The sequence below is a fragment of the Pestalotiopsis fici genome (genome assembly GCF_000516985.1).
Source record: "Pestalotiopsis fici W106-1 unplaced genomic scaffold PFICI_Scf_10, whole genome shotgun sequence".
NCBI classification, from domain to species: Eukaryota; Fungi; Ascomycota; class Sordariomycetes; order Amphisphaeriales; family Sporocadaceae; genus Pestalotiopsis; species Pestalotiopsis fici.
In genome coordinates, this window is record NW_006917100.1 from 14,588 (window position 1) to 26,816 (window position 12,229).

At 51.0% G+C, this 12,229-nt stretch overlaps 6 protein-coding genes across 6 annotated transcripts; 3 read left to right on the top strand and 3 right to left on the bottom strand.

The window, feature by feature from the left end:
• Window positions 1-720: 720 nt before the first annotated feature.
• On the top strand, window positions 721-1,389 carry PFICI_12215 (uncharacterized protein; the record flags this gene model as incomplete). The annotated part of the gene is made up of 1 exon (XM_007840796.1): window positions 721-1,389. The coding sequence occupies one exon, from the start codon at window positions 721-723 to the stop codon at window positions 1,387-1,389; it is 669 nt and encodes a 222-aa protein (XP_007838987.1).
• A 697-nt stretch (window positions 1,390-2,086) lies between these two features.
• On the top strand, window positions 2,087-3,097 carry PFICI_12216 (uncharacterized protein; the record flags this gene model as incomplete). Its single annotated transcript, XM_007840797.1, has 1 exon — window positions 2,087-3,097. The coding sequence occupies one exon, from the start codon at window positions 2,087-2,089 to the stop codon at window positions 3,095-3,097; it is 1,011 nt and encodes a 336-aa protein (XP_007838988.1).
• A 258-nt stretch (window positions 3,098-3,355) lies between these two features.
• Window positions 3,356-4,607, bottom strand: PFICI_12217 (uncharacterized protein; the record flags this gene model as incomplete). Its single annotated transcript, XM_007840798.1, has 2 exons — window positions 3,356-4,359; window positions 4,412-4,607. 2 exons carry the CDS (start codon window positions 4,605-4,607, stop codon window positions 3,356-3,358), a joined length of 1,200 nt encoding a protein of 399 aa, XP_007838989.1.
• A 1,309-nt stretch (window positions 4,608-5,916) lies between these two features.
• On the bottom strand, window positions 5,917-7,740 carry PFICI_12218 (uncharacterized protein; the record flags this gene model as incomplete). Its single annotated transcript, XM_007840799.1, has 2 exons — window positions 5,917-6,452; window positions 6,555-7,740. 2 exons carry the CDS (start codon window positions 7,738-7,740, stop codon window positions 5,917-5,919), a joined length of 1,722 nt encoding a protein of 573 aa, XP_007838990.1.
• Window positions 7,741-9,073: 1,333 nt separating this feature from the next.
• PFICI_12219 (Glutamyl-tRNA(Gln) amidotransferase subunit B) lies at window positions 9,074-10,972 on the top strand (the record flags this gene model as incomplete). The annotated part of the gene is made up of 1 exon (XM_007840800.1): window positions 9,074-10,972. One exon carries the CDS (start codon window positions 9,074-9,076, stop codon window positions 10,970-10,972), a length of 1,899 nt encoding a protein of 632 aa, XP_007838991.1.
• A 146-nt stretch (window positions 10,973-11,118) lies between these two features.
• PFICI_12220 (uncharacterized protein) lies at window positions 11,119-11,847 on the bottom strand (the record flags this gene model as incomplete). Its single annotated transcript, XM_007840801.1, has 1 exon — window positions 11,119-11,847. The coding sequence occupies one exon, from the start codon at window positions 11,845-11,847 to the stop codon at window positions 11,119-11,121; it is 729 nt and encodes a 242-aa protein (XP_007838992.1).
• Window positions 11,848-12,229: the final 382 nt, after the last annotated feature.

Genomic DNA, 12,229 nt, shown 5'->3' on the forward strand with positions numbered 1-12,229 from the left:
AATTACAGTGACGCAGTTGTATCTTAGGTTTCAGCTCTCAAGGTCTTTTTTGGATACGACAAAAGACTACGCACAGCCATAAGCGAAGCGCGCACTCTGACAAGCACGCGATACTTTGTGGCTTACATATTTGACCAGCCGAGATGATACGCGTACAAGCATTCGCAATTGAGACAGAGTTACGTGCATGCAGGCGATGAAGGAAGGCTGAGCTTTGACTGTGGCAGATCAGATGGCGAGTTGGGGGCGAATTAGATAGCGACATAATTGCACTGCCACGCGGGGAAGCAAAGGGATCCGAAGGGAGAGGCCTCATTAAGACGAACGGGATGCACGGAACGGACGACCAGCATTCTGCTAATAAGGGCTGAGGGAAGCTAAAGCGAATGGCGAAGGGAGATCCTTAATTTAGATTGATGAACAAAGCGGAGTCGGCAAGTCAGCCTGGTTGGTAGGTAGTAGTACCTACTTCATCCACGTTGGCTTCTTGTAAGCTTGTCTTTGACTACATAAATCATCAGCTCCCCTGCAGGCATTGAACAAAGCTTCTTTTGTTTTTACACCTGTCGACTCGCTCCACTTGGAACCGTGCCAAGAGAACAACCAGAAAAAACATTATACTTCCCACTATACCTACCTACCTACCTACCTACCTAGGTACATCCATAGAACATAACCCCGCTCTTCAGCCAGCGTCACATACACACACACACACACACAATGTCAGCCGGAGATTACTACGGAGGCGGCGGAGGTCAGCAGAACTACGGGTATAATCAACAACAACAGGGCTACCCGCAACAGCATGGCGGACAGTCACCATACCCGCCTCAGAACCAATATGCTTCTCCCCCGCCTCAGCAGGGCGGCAACTACTACGGCTCTCCCGCGCCTGGCTCGTACGGAGGCCACAGCCCTCAGCCCGGGTACGGCCACCCGCCTCCGCCTCAGCACCAGCACAGCGGTTATGGCCAGGGAGGAGGCTACCCGCCTCAGCAGCAGTACTCGCAGCAAGGACCGCCGGGCGGCTACCCGCAGCACGGCCAAGGCGGCGGCGGCGCTCCTCAGTACTCGCAGCAGCAACCTCAGTACGGCCAAGGCGCTCCGTCGCATAGCTACGGAGGCCAACAACAGCAAAACCCCCAAGGACAGGAGGGTGACCGAGGTCTCCTCGGCGCCATGGGCGGAGGCGTCTTGGGCGCTATTGGCGGCGGCGCGGCCGGACACGGTATTCTGGGCGCCATTGGTGGAGCCATTGCCGGCCACAAGATGGAGGATCACTTCAAGGATAAGAAGCACAAGAAGGACAAGAAGCACAAAAAAGACAAGCACCACAAGCGAGACAGAAGCCGAGGCGGTTCGTCTTCGAGCTCATCCGATTCTGATTAAATCCCGAGATCTGCCCCTTTGACTTTTAACGACGCTCCGTGTCGCTTAGGGATACCTTGAACTTTTCCCACTACACTAGAAGGGACTGCACGCAAAAGTGTTAGGTTTATGCATAATAAATACCCCGTGTTTTTCTATAAAGTGAACGATTTGTTGCCATGATCTCGTGTTTACTTTAAAAACTATCAAGACTGTAGGTGCCTATGACGGCATCAAGTGCTTGCAAGTGAGGCACTAATTGCCGAGGTCGGGACATTAGCTCAAGGGCGTTGCTCCGACTATTAAGTTTCCAAGTTCTGACTATACATACAGTTGAGGAACTGTATAAACTTTCGGCTTGTAAGTTTGTGGTTTCTTTGCTACCTACTGAAGCCTGTAAATAAATACAGCTTGTATAATAACTTGATAGAAGTTTCACAGACATACACATTCAATGTTTGCAATATAAAGTGCATCACCAATAGAACTTGGCCTAGCCACTAGAATCCATGACTCAATAGCGGGTCGCCAAGCACGCCCTTCAACGACATGAATATTCCGAATAATTGAGCCTTGACAGAGTCGAATACCTTTATTTACATCATTGGTGCATCTGGAAGGGACCTTGAATGACTATAGCATTCTTCGACTCACGACACATAAGCAAATAGAATTTTACCGCAATCATCAGCGACGATTCCCCAAGCCCTCGGAAATCATGGCAGGCCGTCCACGTTTCGACAAGTCCCAAATAGAGGCTTACTTTACCCGCATCGCCCTCCCAGACCATGAGCGCAAGTACTCCGTCTCCGACTTGTCAGACGACGAGCAGTTGAGATTTCTGCAACTCCTGCAAAGGCACCACCTAGTCACGGTGCCCTTTGAGAACCTGACGCTGCACTACTCGTGGCACCGCGTCGTCGACGTGAACCCGCCGCACCTCTTTGACAAGATCGTTGCCGAGCGGCAAGGGGCCGGGGCCGGGGCCGGACGCGGACGCGGCGGTTATTGCATGGAGGTCAACTCGCTGCTGCACACGCTGCTCCTGTCGCTGGGGTTCCGCGTCTTCATGGCCGGGGCCCGCGTGTACAGGGCCCCGACAGCATCCTATGGCGGCTTTTCGCACTGCGTCAACATCATCCGGATCGGCGACGGGGCGCGGTACATGGTCGACGTCGGGTTCGGGGCCAATGGGCCCACGGTGCCGTTGCCGCTAGACGTTGGACGCCAGCACACGCAGATTGCGCCGGCGGATATGCGACTTGTCCGAGAGCCAATCCCTCAAAATGCCGACCAGGAGTGCAAACTGTGGATATACCAGCAGAGGATCAATGCCCGTGCCAGCTGGGAGCCAATGTACTGTTTTGTGGACTTTGAGTTTATACTGGAAGATATTCGTGGCATGAACCTTTCTCCATGGAAGAGTCCCACATCGCTCTTCACTCAGCGCGTCATCGTGACGAGATTCACCATAAAGGGAGAAATCGAGGTCGAAGGGGCCCAGAATCCTCGTGTAAAAGCTCTCGAACTGCAGGATGAATTTGACGGGACGTTGATTCTGGACAACAACAAACTAAAGTGGCGGCGAGACGGCGAGACCGTACTGGAAAAGCAGTTGGAGAGCGAGGAGGAAAGAATCGCCGCGCTGAAGAAATACTTTGACATTCATCTCAGCCATCAAGACGTCGAAGCAATTCGTGGGACATGTACACAAATAAAAAGTCAGTGAAAACCGTTTTAAAGCATGTAGTTGAGGACAATCTGCAAGCGCTGCATGACATGCTATGTACAAGAAAACAAGAATGTATACGCATGCAAACTGTGAACAAGTGCGCATACAAAGACAAGAGTATGTGAGAAATAGGATCGAATGCGGCTTGGGAAATGTAAACGCTTGCTTATGAAAGACCATGAGTATGTCATGGTGGGAAAACAGAATCGCTTGCACCTCAAGAACATGAATGTGTCCGTAACGAGCCCTGAAGCTCTATGCTAGGACCAACTGAGACATCGTCGAGTCGACTTGCTGCATAGCGGCCTCCTCTAGCATCCTCTTTTCTGCTGCCCTCTTCTTGGCCTGCTCCTTAAGCTTCTTCTCGAGCTCCATTCTCTTCTTCTTCAAATCAATTCTCATCTGCGCAGCCCAAGCGGCAAGCTGTTCGGGGTAGCAAATGGCCCACAAGGCCACCTCTCGCGTGGCCAGGGTGTCCTCGACACAGTCGTGTCCCTGTCTGCTGTTCTGTATGTTGATCTTGGGAAGTGCCTTGGCTAGATCCTTGAGGCTCCAGATCCTGTCAAAGCTCAGCTTGTCGCCAAATACAGCCTCGGCCGTCTGAATGGAGGTGTCCACAATGTTGCTGTGCGCGAGGCGTAGCATATGGAGGTCATTCTCCACGCTGTGTCCAATAATGATTGTATTGGTGTCGATGTAGCTGCAAAGCTTTGTACGAGCTGCCTTCCATCCGCGAAGGAGTCTGCCTTCCTTGTCGGCTTGAATCATGGCGGGATATGAGAGACCACTGAATCTCTTGCGCCAGTTGATGACTCTCTCTGCAGGAAGCACCAGCATGTTTACGAGAATCTCGCCGGTCAAGACATCGACTGCACAAATTTGACCCAACTCGCTTCTTTCCCAGTTCTCTCCAGGTTTGCCAGCGTTGACTCCGACCATTTCACAGTCAATGGCAACGACTTGACGGCGGGCACGATTAACCGACGGTTTTGGGGCAGCCAGGAAATCCCTTTGCTTGACGCCTGCTGGGAGACGCATTCCGAACCAGACAGAAGAGTTCTCAACAGTAAGAATCCTCTGACGGAGTAAACGATCCTGGTCATGGCGTCTCAGTCGGATAGCTTCAACCAGGTTCTGCGTTTGAGGAATCAAACTGTACGCATTATCACCCCAGGTTGCGTGGCCGGCAATGTCGAATTGAATAGCTGGATATTGAGGCGGCGGCAAGAACACAATGGTTTTGTGCTCTTTAGGAACGTCTGTGGCCGAGTTAGTCGGGCTGCTCATGTTGAAGATTTAGCTAGTAATTACCTTCGTCAGACGTATCGGGGGTGTGACTGCTGTCCATATTGTCACCCTGCCTAGTTGGACTCAGGTTGGAACTGTCAACTACAGGTGTGGCAAAAGCATCGACCTTGTCTATGGTGGGAATGAGAACGGGCGTTAGAGTTTCTGAACGAGTGCTTGCACGGCCTTGCTGAGTTTGGCGCTCAAGACGATGATCCATTGCTGGCAGACCACTGGGTTGGTAAGTGATTGTGACGTTCTTGCTAAACAATTTCAGATCGTCGTTCGCTGAAAATGCTTGGTTCGGTGGACCTCGGTGTTTGTAACCCGAGGTTGGCGTTTGTTGTTGTTTGACAGTTGAAGTTTTGGGGTGTGGCTCTTACGAACAGCTCTTTAGTAATGGTGCAGATTGGCTGTGACGATAGAATTGCGTTTCATGTCATCGAAGAACGCGTTTGTTCTGGAATGATTCTGGACAGAAATCGCAGGACCCCTCTACCATGTGACCTGTCAAACAGGCATATCTGATTGCATGCGAGCTTGATGGAAACTGATGGGAGCAATCCTCACAGCGTAATCGATTGCCCTGCTAAGTTCCCTTGGACACAAAAAGGCTCTCGGCGATGACTGCAAAGGTTTGGCGGAAAAGAGAAGGGAGAAAACCAAATATCTTGTGATTTCCCGCTGCATCTATTGAGCAAGATCTGCTGTAGCGGGGTTCAGTGGGCAACAATGAGAAAGAGCCGAAGCAGTCATAGCTTGTGCCGTAAATAACTAATGCTCCTTGGATGTTGAGTCGTTTTCTCAAGTCACTTATTCCATGTTGGTGAAATAAAGAAAGGCTGTAATCAAACTAGGCCGAGGTTCTAGAGATGGATTCTTTCTCGGTGCAACCTGATCCTCACTCTTGCATGCACAACCACAAGTCTGTTGGTGGGGCTGAGCGCCTTCCCACTCTGTGCCGCTGGCATGGTTATCACTGGAAACATTGAAATCAGGGATCTACTGCAGGCTGCTACTACATGTTGGATATCTACCGCAACCCGCGTTGATTTTGTGCGTGTTGTCAATCATCATGTTTGATTACGATGGCCCTCCAAGGCAACTGTCCCAGAGTATTCATTGCAGCGTCTGGAATTCGTACCCCAGTGTACAATAACCCAGCAGAACATTTCGAGCCACATTGGTAATCAAAAACAGATAAATACGTTTGACCATGATTGCACCTCCATGGTTGCTGATGAACAACTCTTCATTCAGAGCATTATATTGCCATGGTATTTGAACAGTCATGTAATAGTATTAACTGGTGCGATGAGTCCCTACTCTGGTATTACCTCGCTATCAATTTTCGAGCCTCATCATATCGAATATGAAGCATATCCAACCCAACGCCCAGATACCAGCCAAGTCATGTCCCAATTCCCAACTAATGCACCAATTTATGGCCCTATTATCCTTGCTCCAACCACATGTCTGAGCCAGTTGTGCCCCGTGAGCTTGTAGGTATCGAAATTGCTCCGCATTCACTATCCACAAACACTCGCAATCACTGCCATAATGGCACCATATGTTCCAGCGCAAATGCAAAAATCCTTTGTCACGCGTGTGCCAATCACGTGGCCTCGTCTGAGTATGCCAACAACCCCAGTCCCCACCAAGGCTACGACGACCATGCGTCCAAGTAAGCCCGGGATCAAGCTGAATATTAATGTCGGAACGACCACGGCGATGGCCAGGGCAAGATTTATCGGGACTGAGGGATCATCCAACGCAGAGTCCTTGTCATTCACAGTCGGAAAATACTGCTGGGGATCATCATCTAGCGACCTCTGCTCGAACGAGATTGAGCCACGACGAGGCGTGGGAGTTGGTGCCGCATCTTCGTCGTACCCGCTGTCGAAAGTGTCACCGAGACAGATGAGGTCCTCTCCTGCATCAAGGAATTGACTTTCAATCTCAACGATTGGCCGATGAGTTGCCAAGTATCCCCGATACTCGTGAACGTCAGCCATGGTTGGAGTCTCGAAGCATTCGGTTGCTTGAAATGATGCTAGAATACGGTCTGTGCAAGGTCAGCTGCTGGATTCAAAGGTCGTTGCATTTATATTAGATAACCTGGGCACCAGTGACAATGAATCCAGCTGCTTGGAGGACAAAAACTCACTGTATTGCTCCAACTTGAAACCAATCTTGCCAAGAATATCTGTTCGATGCCATTGAAGCTCGCCTCCCGCTAGAGTTTCAGCCCGCCGAGACGCTGGCATGATACAAGTCTGCAGCCTCCTGGTCTGTGTATCCGCAGTGTCAAGTCTGTGCAATTGCTCTTCCAACTCAGAAATCTCATCTTGCAGATGTAACAGCAGGCGATGATTCAGTTTTTCAAATCTGCGATAAATAGGTCGCAGATGGGGTCCAGAGCTCTCAGAGCCTTGACTAGATAGCTGGGAGGCCAACTGCTCATAACCGGTCAAGGGTAGCTTCTCGGCTCGTGGAAGGTTGGAGACGTGCGGATGAGGCTGTCCAAGTATTCGAGAAGTGAGGACTTTGGGGGAGACGTGAGGCAGCGTGGTATTTCCTCTTGGCATCTCGGGCGTACCATAGCTACTGTGCCGTCTCCCAATGTAAGGCAGCCCCGGCCTGATGCGGAGCCCTCGATTGAACGGACTTTGCTCTGGGCTTGTACTCCGGTCTGTGTCGTCCCCAGTAAGCCCGTCGCTGTAGAAGCCACTGCTGCGAGACGATGTGCTGCTTTGGCTGGACGGCGATGTATTGAGCGGTGCCACTGACGAACGACCGAATGGAGAGCTATTTGAGGAAGTCCGTATTGAGTCGGATTCGAGATATCTCAAGGCATCCAGCTTTGTCGACTGAGAGGACGTTTTGCGACTTCTGCCGCGCCTCCCTCTACTTACACCTCTTTCGTCTGATGATCCGATGACGGTCGAATCACTGCTACTTGAGCTTTCGGATTCATTCATTGAATCAACCAGACTGTGACCCTCAAAGCTCGTGCTTGGAAGCTCAGAAGGTTGGGGTATACCAGCGCTTGGCTCCTGATCAGCAAGGCTTTTCATGACAGTCTCTTCCTTTGTAGCATTTATGAGTTTCCCATTGTCACCCGGTGTTACTGGTATATCTTTTTGCACCGGAATTTCTTGCGCCTTGTCCGAGGTTACCACATCACTTACGCGCACAGCGGTAACGAGTCGTTGATGAGATTTCTTCCATCCCGGTGATTGCTTTTCTGGCGCAGGGCTTGATGGCGATGGAATGTGACCACTTATCGCTGCATCGTCAATATTGTTACCAATTGACAGGGCTCCCTGATCAGCCATAGCCAGTGTGGCCATAATTTCGCTCTTGTAATCCGAATATCACTGTCGCAACGAGATGCCAATATCGATATATGAGTCTGGTCGATCCCAAGACTTTTGCCACGTTGTTTTTAAAGATACGCCTGCTTCTGCTGGACCGTGAGGCTTTCGCGTGCGCGCGCACACTGGGTCAGCCAACGCAGGCACTATCCGCCGAGGCCTGCTTGGGTAGAGACTAGAGTGAGCCTGGGAAGAGATAAAGACTCCTCAGAATGGTGATATAAGACGCATTATGCGTTTGCGACGAGATACTAAAAAGCGCGAAAATGGTGAGAAGAACATATTCTGTTTGGTTGTCGAGCTGGAACAACGGGAATTTTTGGTACGGTGGTCTCAGAGATCAAGACACATTTACTACCCGTCCCGTCAGTGACGACATACGATTGGAGTGTGCAATCTTTGGGTACTGTAGCTAAGGGGTGTCAGACAGCTGGAGTCTGCAGTGTTTCAGAGCCACAGCGACTTCACCTGACGAGGTGGTGGTGACACACGGCTGAGAAGGGGGAGGGGTACTGCCGAATAGAGAGGTGGTGATATGTGGTCACATGGTACGTAGGATCAGGCTTTTGGAATCCCTCCCAACCAAGTCTTCCGATCCTCTGACCTGGCATCTTTGACTACTGGAGTGGTGCATAGTATTTACTATTTATTGGTGTGTATGGGTGTGTGTACGTGATCCTAGTACTACCCAAATATTCTTGGTCGTGGTCCGTGATTCGGTGGTGAAGTACACAGTAGCATATAGTATAACACCATGGGAGTCGAAAGTGGAATGCTCGTCGCACGTCGTTCTTGCTAAAGTACCTACCTACCTCAGCGCAAGAGGTCGGTATGTTTCTTGTCAACAACATACTGCTCTATCCAGACACAGCCAAGTCATTACGATGGCCCAGGTTCTATCTGCATATAGAGACTAGGTTGATGCAGGTGCCGTTCTATATGCAGGTCCAAAAGGCGAGGCGGTATTATTATTAGGTTCTTTCTTACGCGAGTGAGTTGATCTCGGCATTTGGATACCTTAATTCGTGAACCCAATTCAGTCCAGGGCCGCCAGCATATCGGTAGCTCCCGAGATCAATGGTCATCAGCGCACCTTAGCGGGTGCATCCAGTGGGGGTCGTTAGTGATGGCAGGGGACTCTCGGGGAGCTGATGCAACGGGACCGAGAAACAATTGAAAGCTTCTGCGCTACTGGAGCTTCGCTAGCTGCCAACGATCGCGTCACTTTTCCCTTGCGAAACGCCAACAAACGACACTTCGCTCAAACCCTGAACAGAGTCTCGCGGCAGTTCTCGACTCGCCAAAGAAAATGCCTCGCGCATCGACGGCGGCCCTCAGCAGATACTTGCTGCACGGCCAAGTGACGAGGCGCGGCTGTCTGCGATCACTTCAAGCCACAGCAGCATCATCTCGGCGACCAGTCTCAGTTCCTGCTGCCCTTTCGAGTTCACGATGCGTCCACACTGAAACGCAAGCCCCGACGGCTGCCACCGTGGTAGCACCCTCGACTGCTGCAGCCCATGTGCCCCTTCGAAAGCAATTGAAGGACGAGGCAAAGAAGGCCAAGGCGTCGGGAAAGAAGAAGAAGAAGAATGCCAACAACCAGTTGGTTGAGGGCTGGGAATTAACGGTGGGCATTGAGATCCACGCACAACTCAATACGGCCAGGAAGCTCTTCTCTCCTGCTGCCACCTCATTCAACGATGAGCCCAACAGCCATGTTGCATACTTTGATCTTGCTACTCCCGGAAGCCAGCCGCTCTTTCAGAAAGAGACCTTGATCCCAGCACTTCGAGCTGCACTGGCCTTGAATTGCGATATACAGTCAACAAGCCGCTTCGACAGGAAACATTACTTTCACTGGGATCAGCCATCGGGGTATCAAATTACGCAGTACTACGAGCCCTTTGCGCGCGATGGACATATCACTCTGCAACCAAGAGACGGGATAGCCCTCGAGGATGGCGATGGTCTCAGGATAGGTATCAAGCAGGTTCAAATGGAACAAGATACGGCGAAAACAATGGCACAGGCGGAAAATACACACTGGATCGACTTCAACCGAACCGGCGTGCCTTTGATTGAAATCATCACCCACCCAGATATCCACCACCCAGCAACAGCCGCTGCTTTTGTGCGCAAGGTCCAGATTCTCCTCAATGCTGTCGACTCTTGTGTATCAGGTATGGAAGCGGGTGGACTTCGGGCCGATGTTAATGTCTCCGTCAGGAGAACCAATGACCCGAAAGGCCCCCTAGGAACTCGCACCGAGATCAAGAACCTGAGTAGCTTCAAAGCTGTCGAGGATGCCATCATTGCTGAGCGCGACAGGCAGATTGCCGTTCTTGAAGCAGGTGGGACCATTGAGGGAGAAACTCGTGGCTGGTCTATCGGTTCGACAGAAACCCGAAGACTCCGAGGCAAGGAAGGCGAGGTCGACTACCGGTACATGCCTGATCCGGATCTTTCGCCGCTCTTCATTGGCCAGGACTTGATCAGTCGGTTACGAGGTACCCTGGGCCAACTGCCAGATGCTGAAGTAGATGAGCTTGTTCAAGAGTTTCAGCTCACTCCCAAAGATGCGCTCTCGCTAGTCGCTCTTGATGGTGGCAACAGAGTCGAGTACTTTTGGAATGTCATTGATGCTCTGGTGTCTAGATTACCTGCTGAAGCAACCTCGAACCTCGCCTGCTTCCAATTAGCTGCAAATTGGATTCTCCACGAACTTGGACGTCTGACGGCGAATCCTCATGACGATTCAGTCTCGGAGCTCGGCTTCACGGCTGACGGACAGTGCGAGCGTGTTCCTGTCGACTACTTGGCTGATATTCTGCTCTTTCTCCATCAACGACAGATTACCATGAAGGTTGCCAAGGAACTCCTCTGGGTAGTGTTTCGAGGCACTGTTCCCTCTCAATACGCAAGCATTGCTGATGCCATTGAGTCGGAAAATATGTGGTTCAATGAACTATCTGACGAGGAGTATGCCGAGTTGGCGGATTCTGCAATCGAAGGACAGGATCATATTGTGCAACAATTCGTCGAGTATAAGCAGTATCCTCAAGGAAAGCTCATGTTCCTAGTCGGACGCATGCTGAGGCTAGGCGCAGAGGAGAGAATCAACCCACAAAACGCAGAAAAGGCCATGCGGAACGCTCTAGAAGAGAAATATGTCCCAATGCTCAGGGCTCACACGTCAGAACAGTAAATACAGTTCAGATCATAACACAGAACCGCATCAACCAAACAATGAAATGTCATAAGAGTCATTTGTTCGTTCTACAGTCATCGACATGAAACCTGCACCAATCATCATCTCGGGAAGTATCTCCGCCAAGCCCTCCCCTGCGGTGTCTAGAAAATACTGGGTCTTTGTGGCTGGTGGGGAGTGACGTGCGAATGATGTATATTCCAATGGCGAGAAGTGGTTGAAGCGGTTGATTCAGGTTGCCAATGGTGGTCTGCAGAAGTGGTGTTGGGATGGGGATATTTCGTCGCAGACTTGGTACTAGCCGGCGAGATGGTCCTAGAAGTGCTGGAGAGCGGCAACACGCATCCCTCTGCCTGGCTTGCCACGAGTGTGGCCTCGTAGCACGGCTCGATAAGGTCATTGGATTCCTCTTCCAGCAATGGTCCCGGAACCCGAATGAATACCTCTGGACCTGCCCCACTACAGGCCACCATGACATGAACGGTCGCATCGCTCTTGGCCGCACAAGACAGGACCCCATCGTCTTTGGAGAGGCCGCAGAGGAGCGGATCCCTGTTGAGCAGTAATGGTTCAGGATCAAAAAGCATAAAGTCGTCATCGTAACCGAGGCCTATATTGGCAATGCGGCGTTTGTTTGTGTAATCAACCAGATGGCTGCTCGCCCGAGCAATGCCAAACTTGGTCGCGGCCGTGTGGTTGGTCGTGAATTTGGCCTGGAAGAGCTGGAAAACGCCATTATCTCCAGTGACAATTACGTGGTGGAGATCAGTGCCGTCTGGCCGAATGCCCTGGAGAGTGAAGCAGTCGGATAGAGCAGCACGAGCGACAGCACCCGCAGTCCAAGCGAGGACCATCTTGGATAGAGATACCATATTGAATAATGTATCGATGTTATTGAAGAAGTTGATATCTCGCAGTCGGTATGGCACATCCGCTGGTTCTACGGCTCGTCTTTAAATCGTTGTGGCATCACAGTAGAGCCTCATGACAAGGAGGTATTCATTTGCTTTTTCGTGCCTGTCTTGTCAGTCCCTTGTGCCGTAAGCTTATCCGAAAGCTTTCGAAACAAGAAGGTGTTTGCATGTTATTCGAGTCTTTGCCGCGCCGTCAAACTATATTCATTCTACATGAATGCTTCCATGTAGGACAATCATCACTCTGTTATAACCATATTCAAGGACGAAGCTGTCGAGATCCGGCGAACGACTGAACATATATAACAGATGACCGAAAAGGCTGAGAAAGGAAAAATCA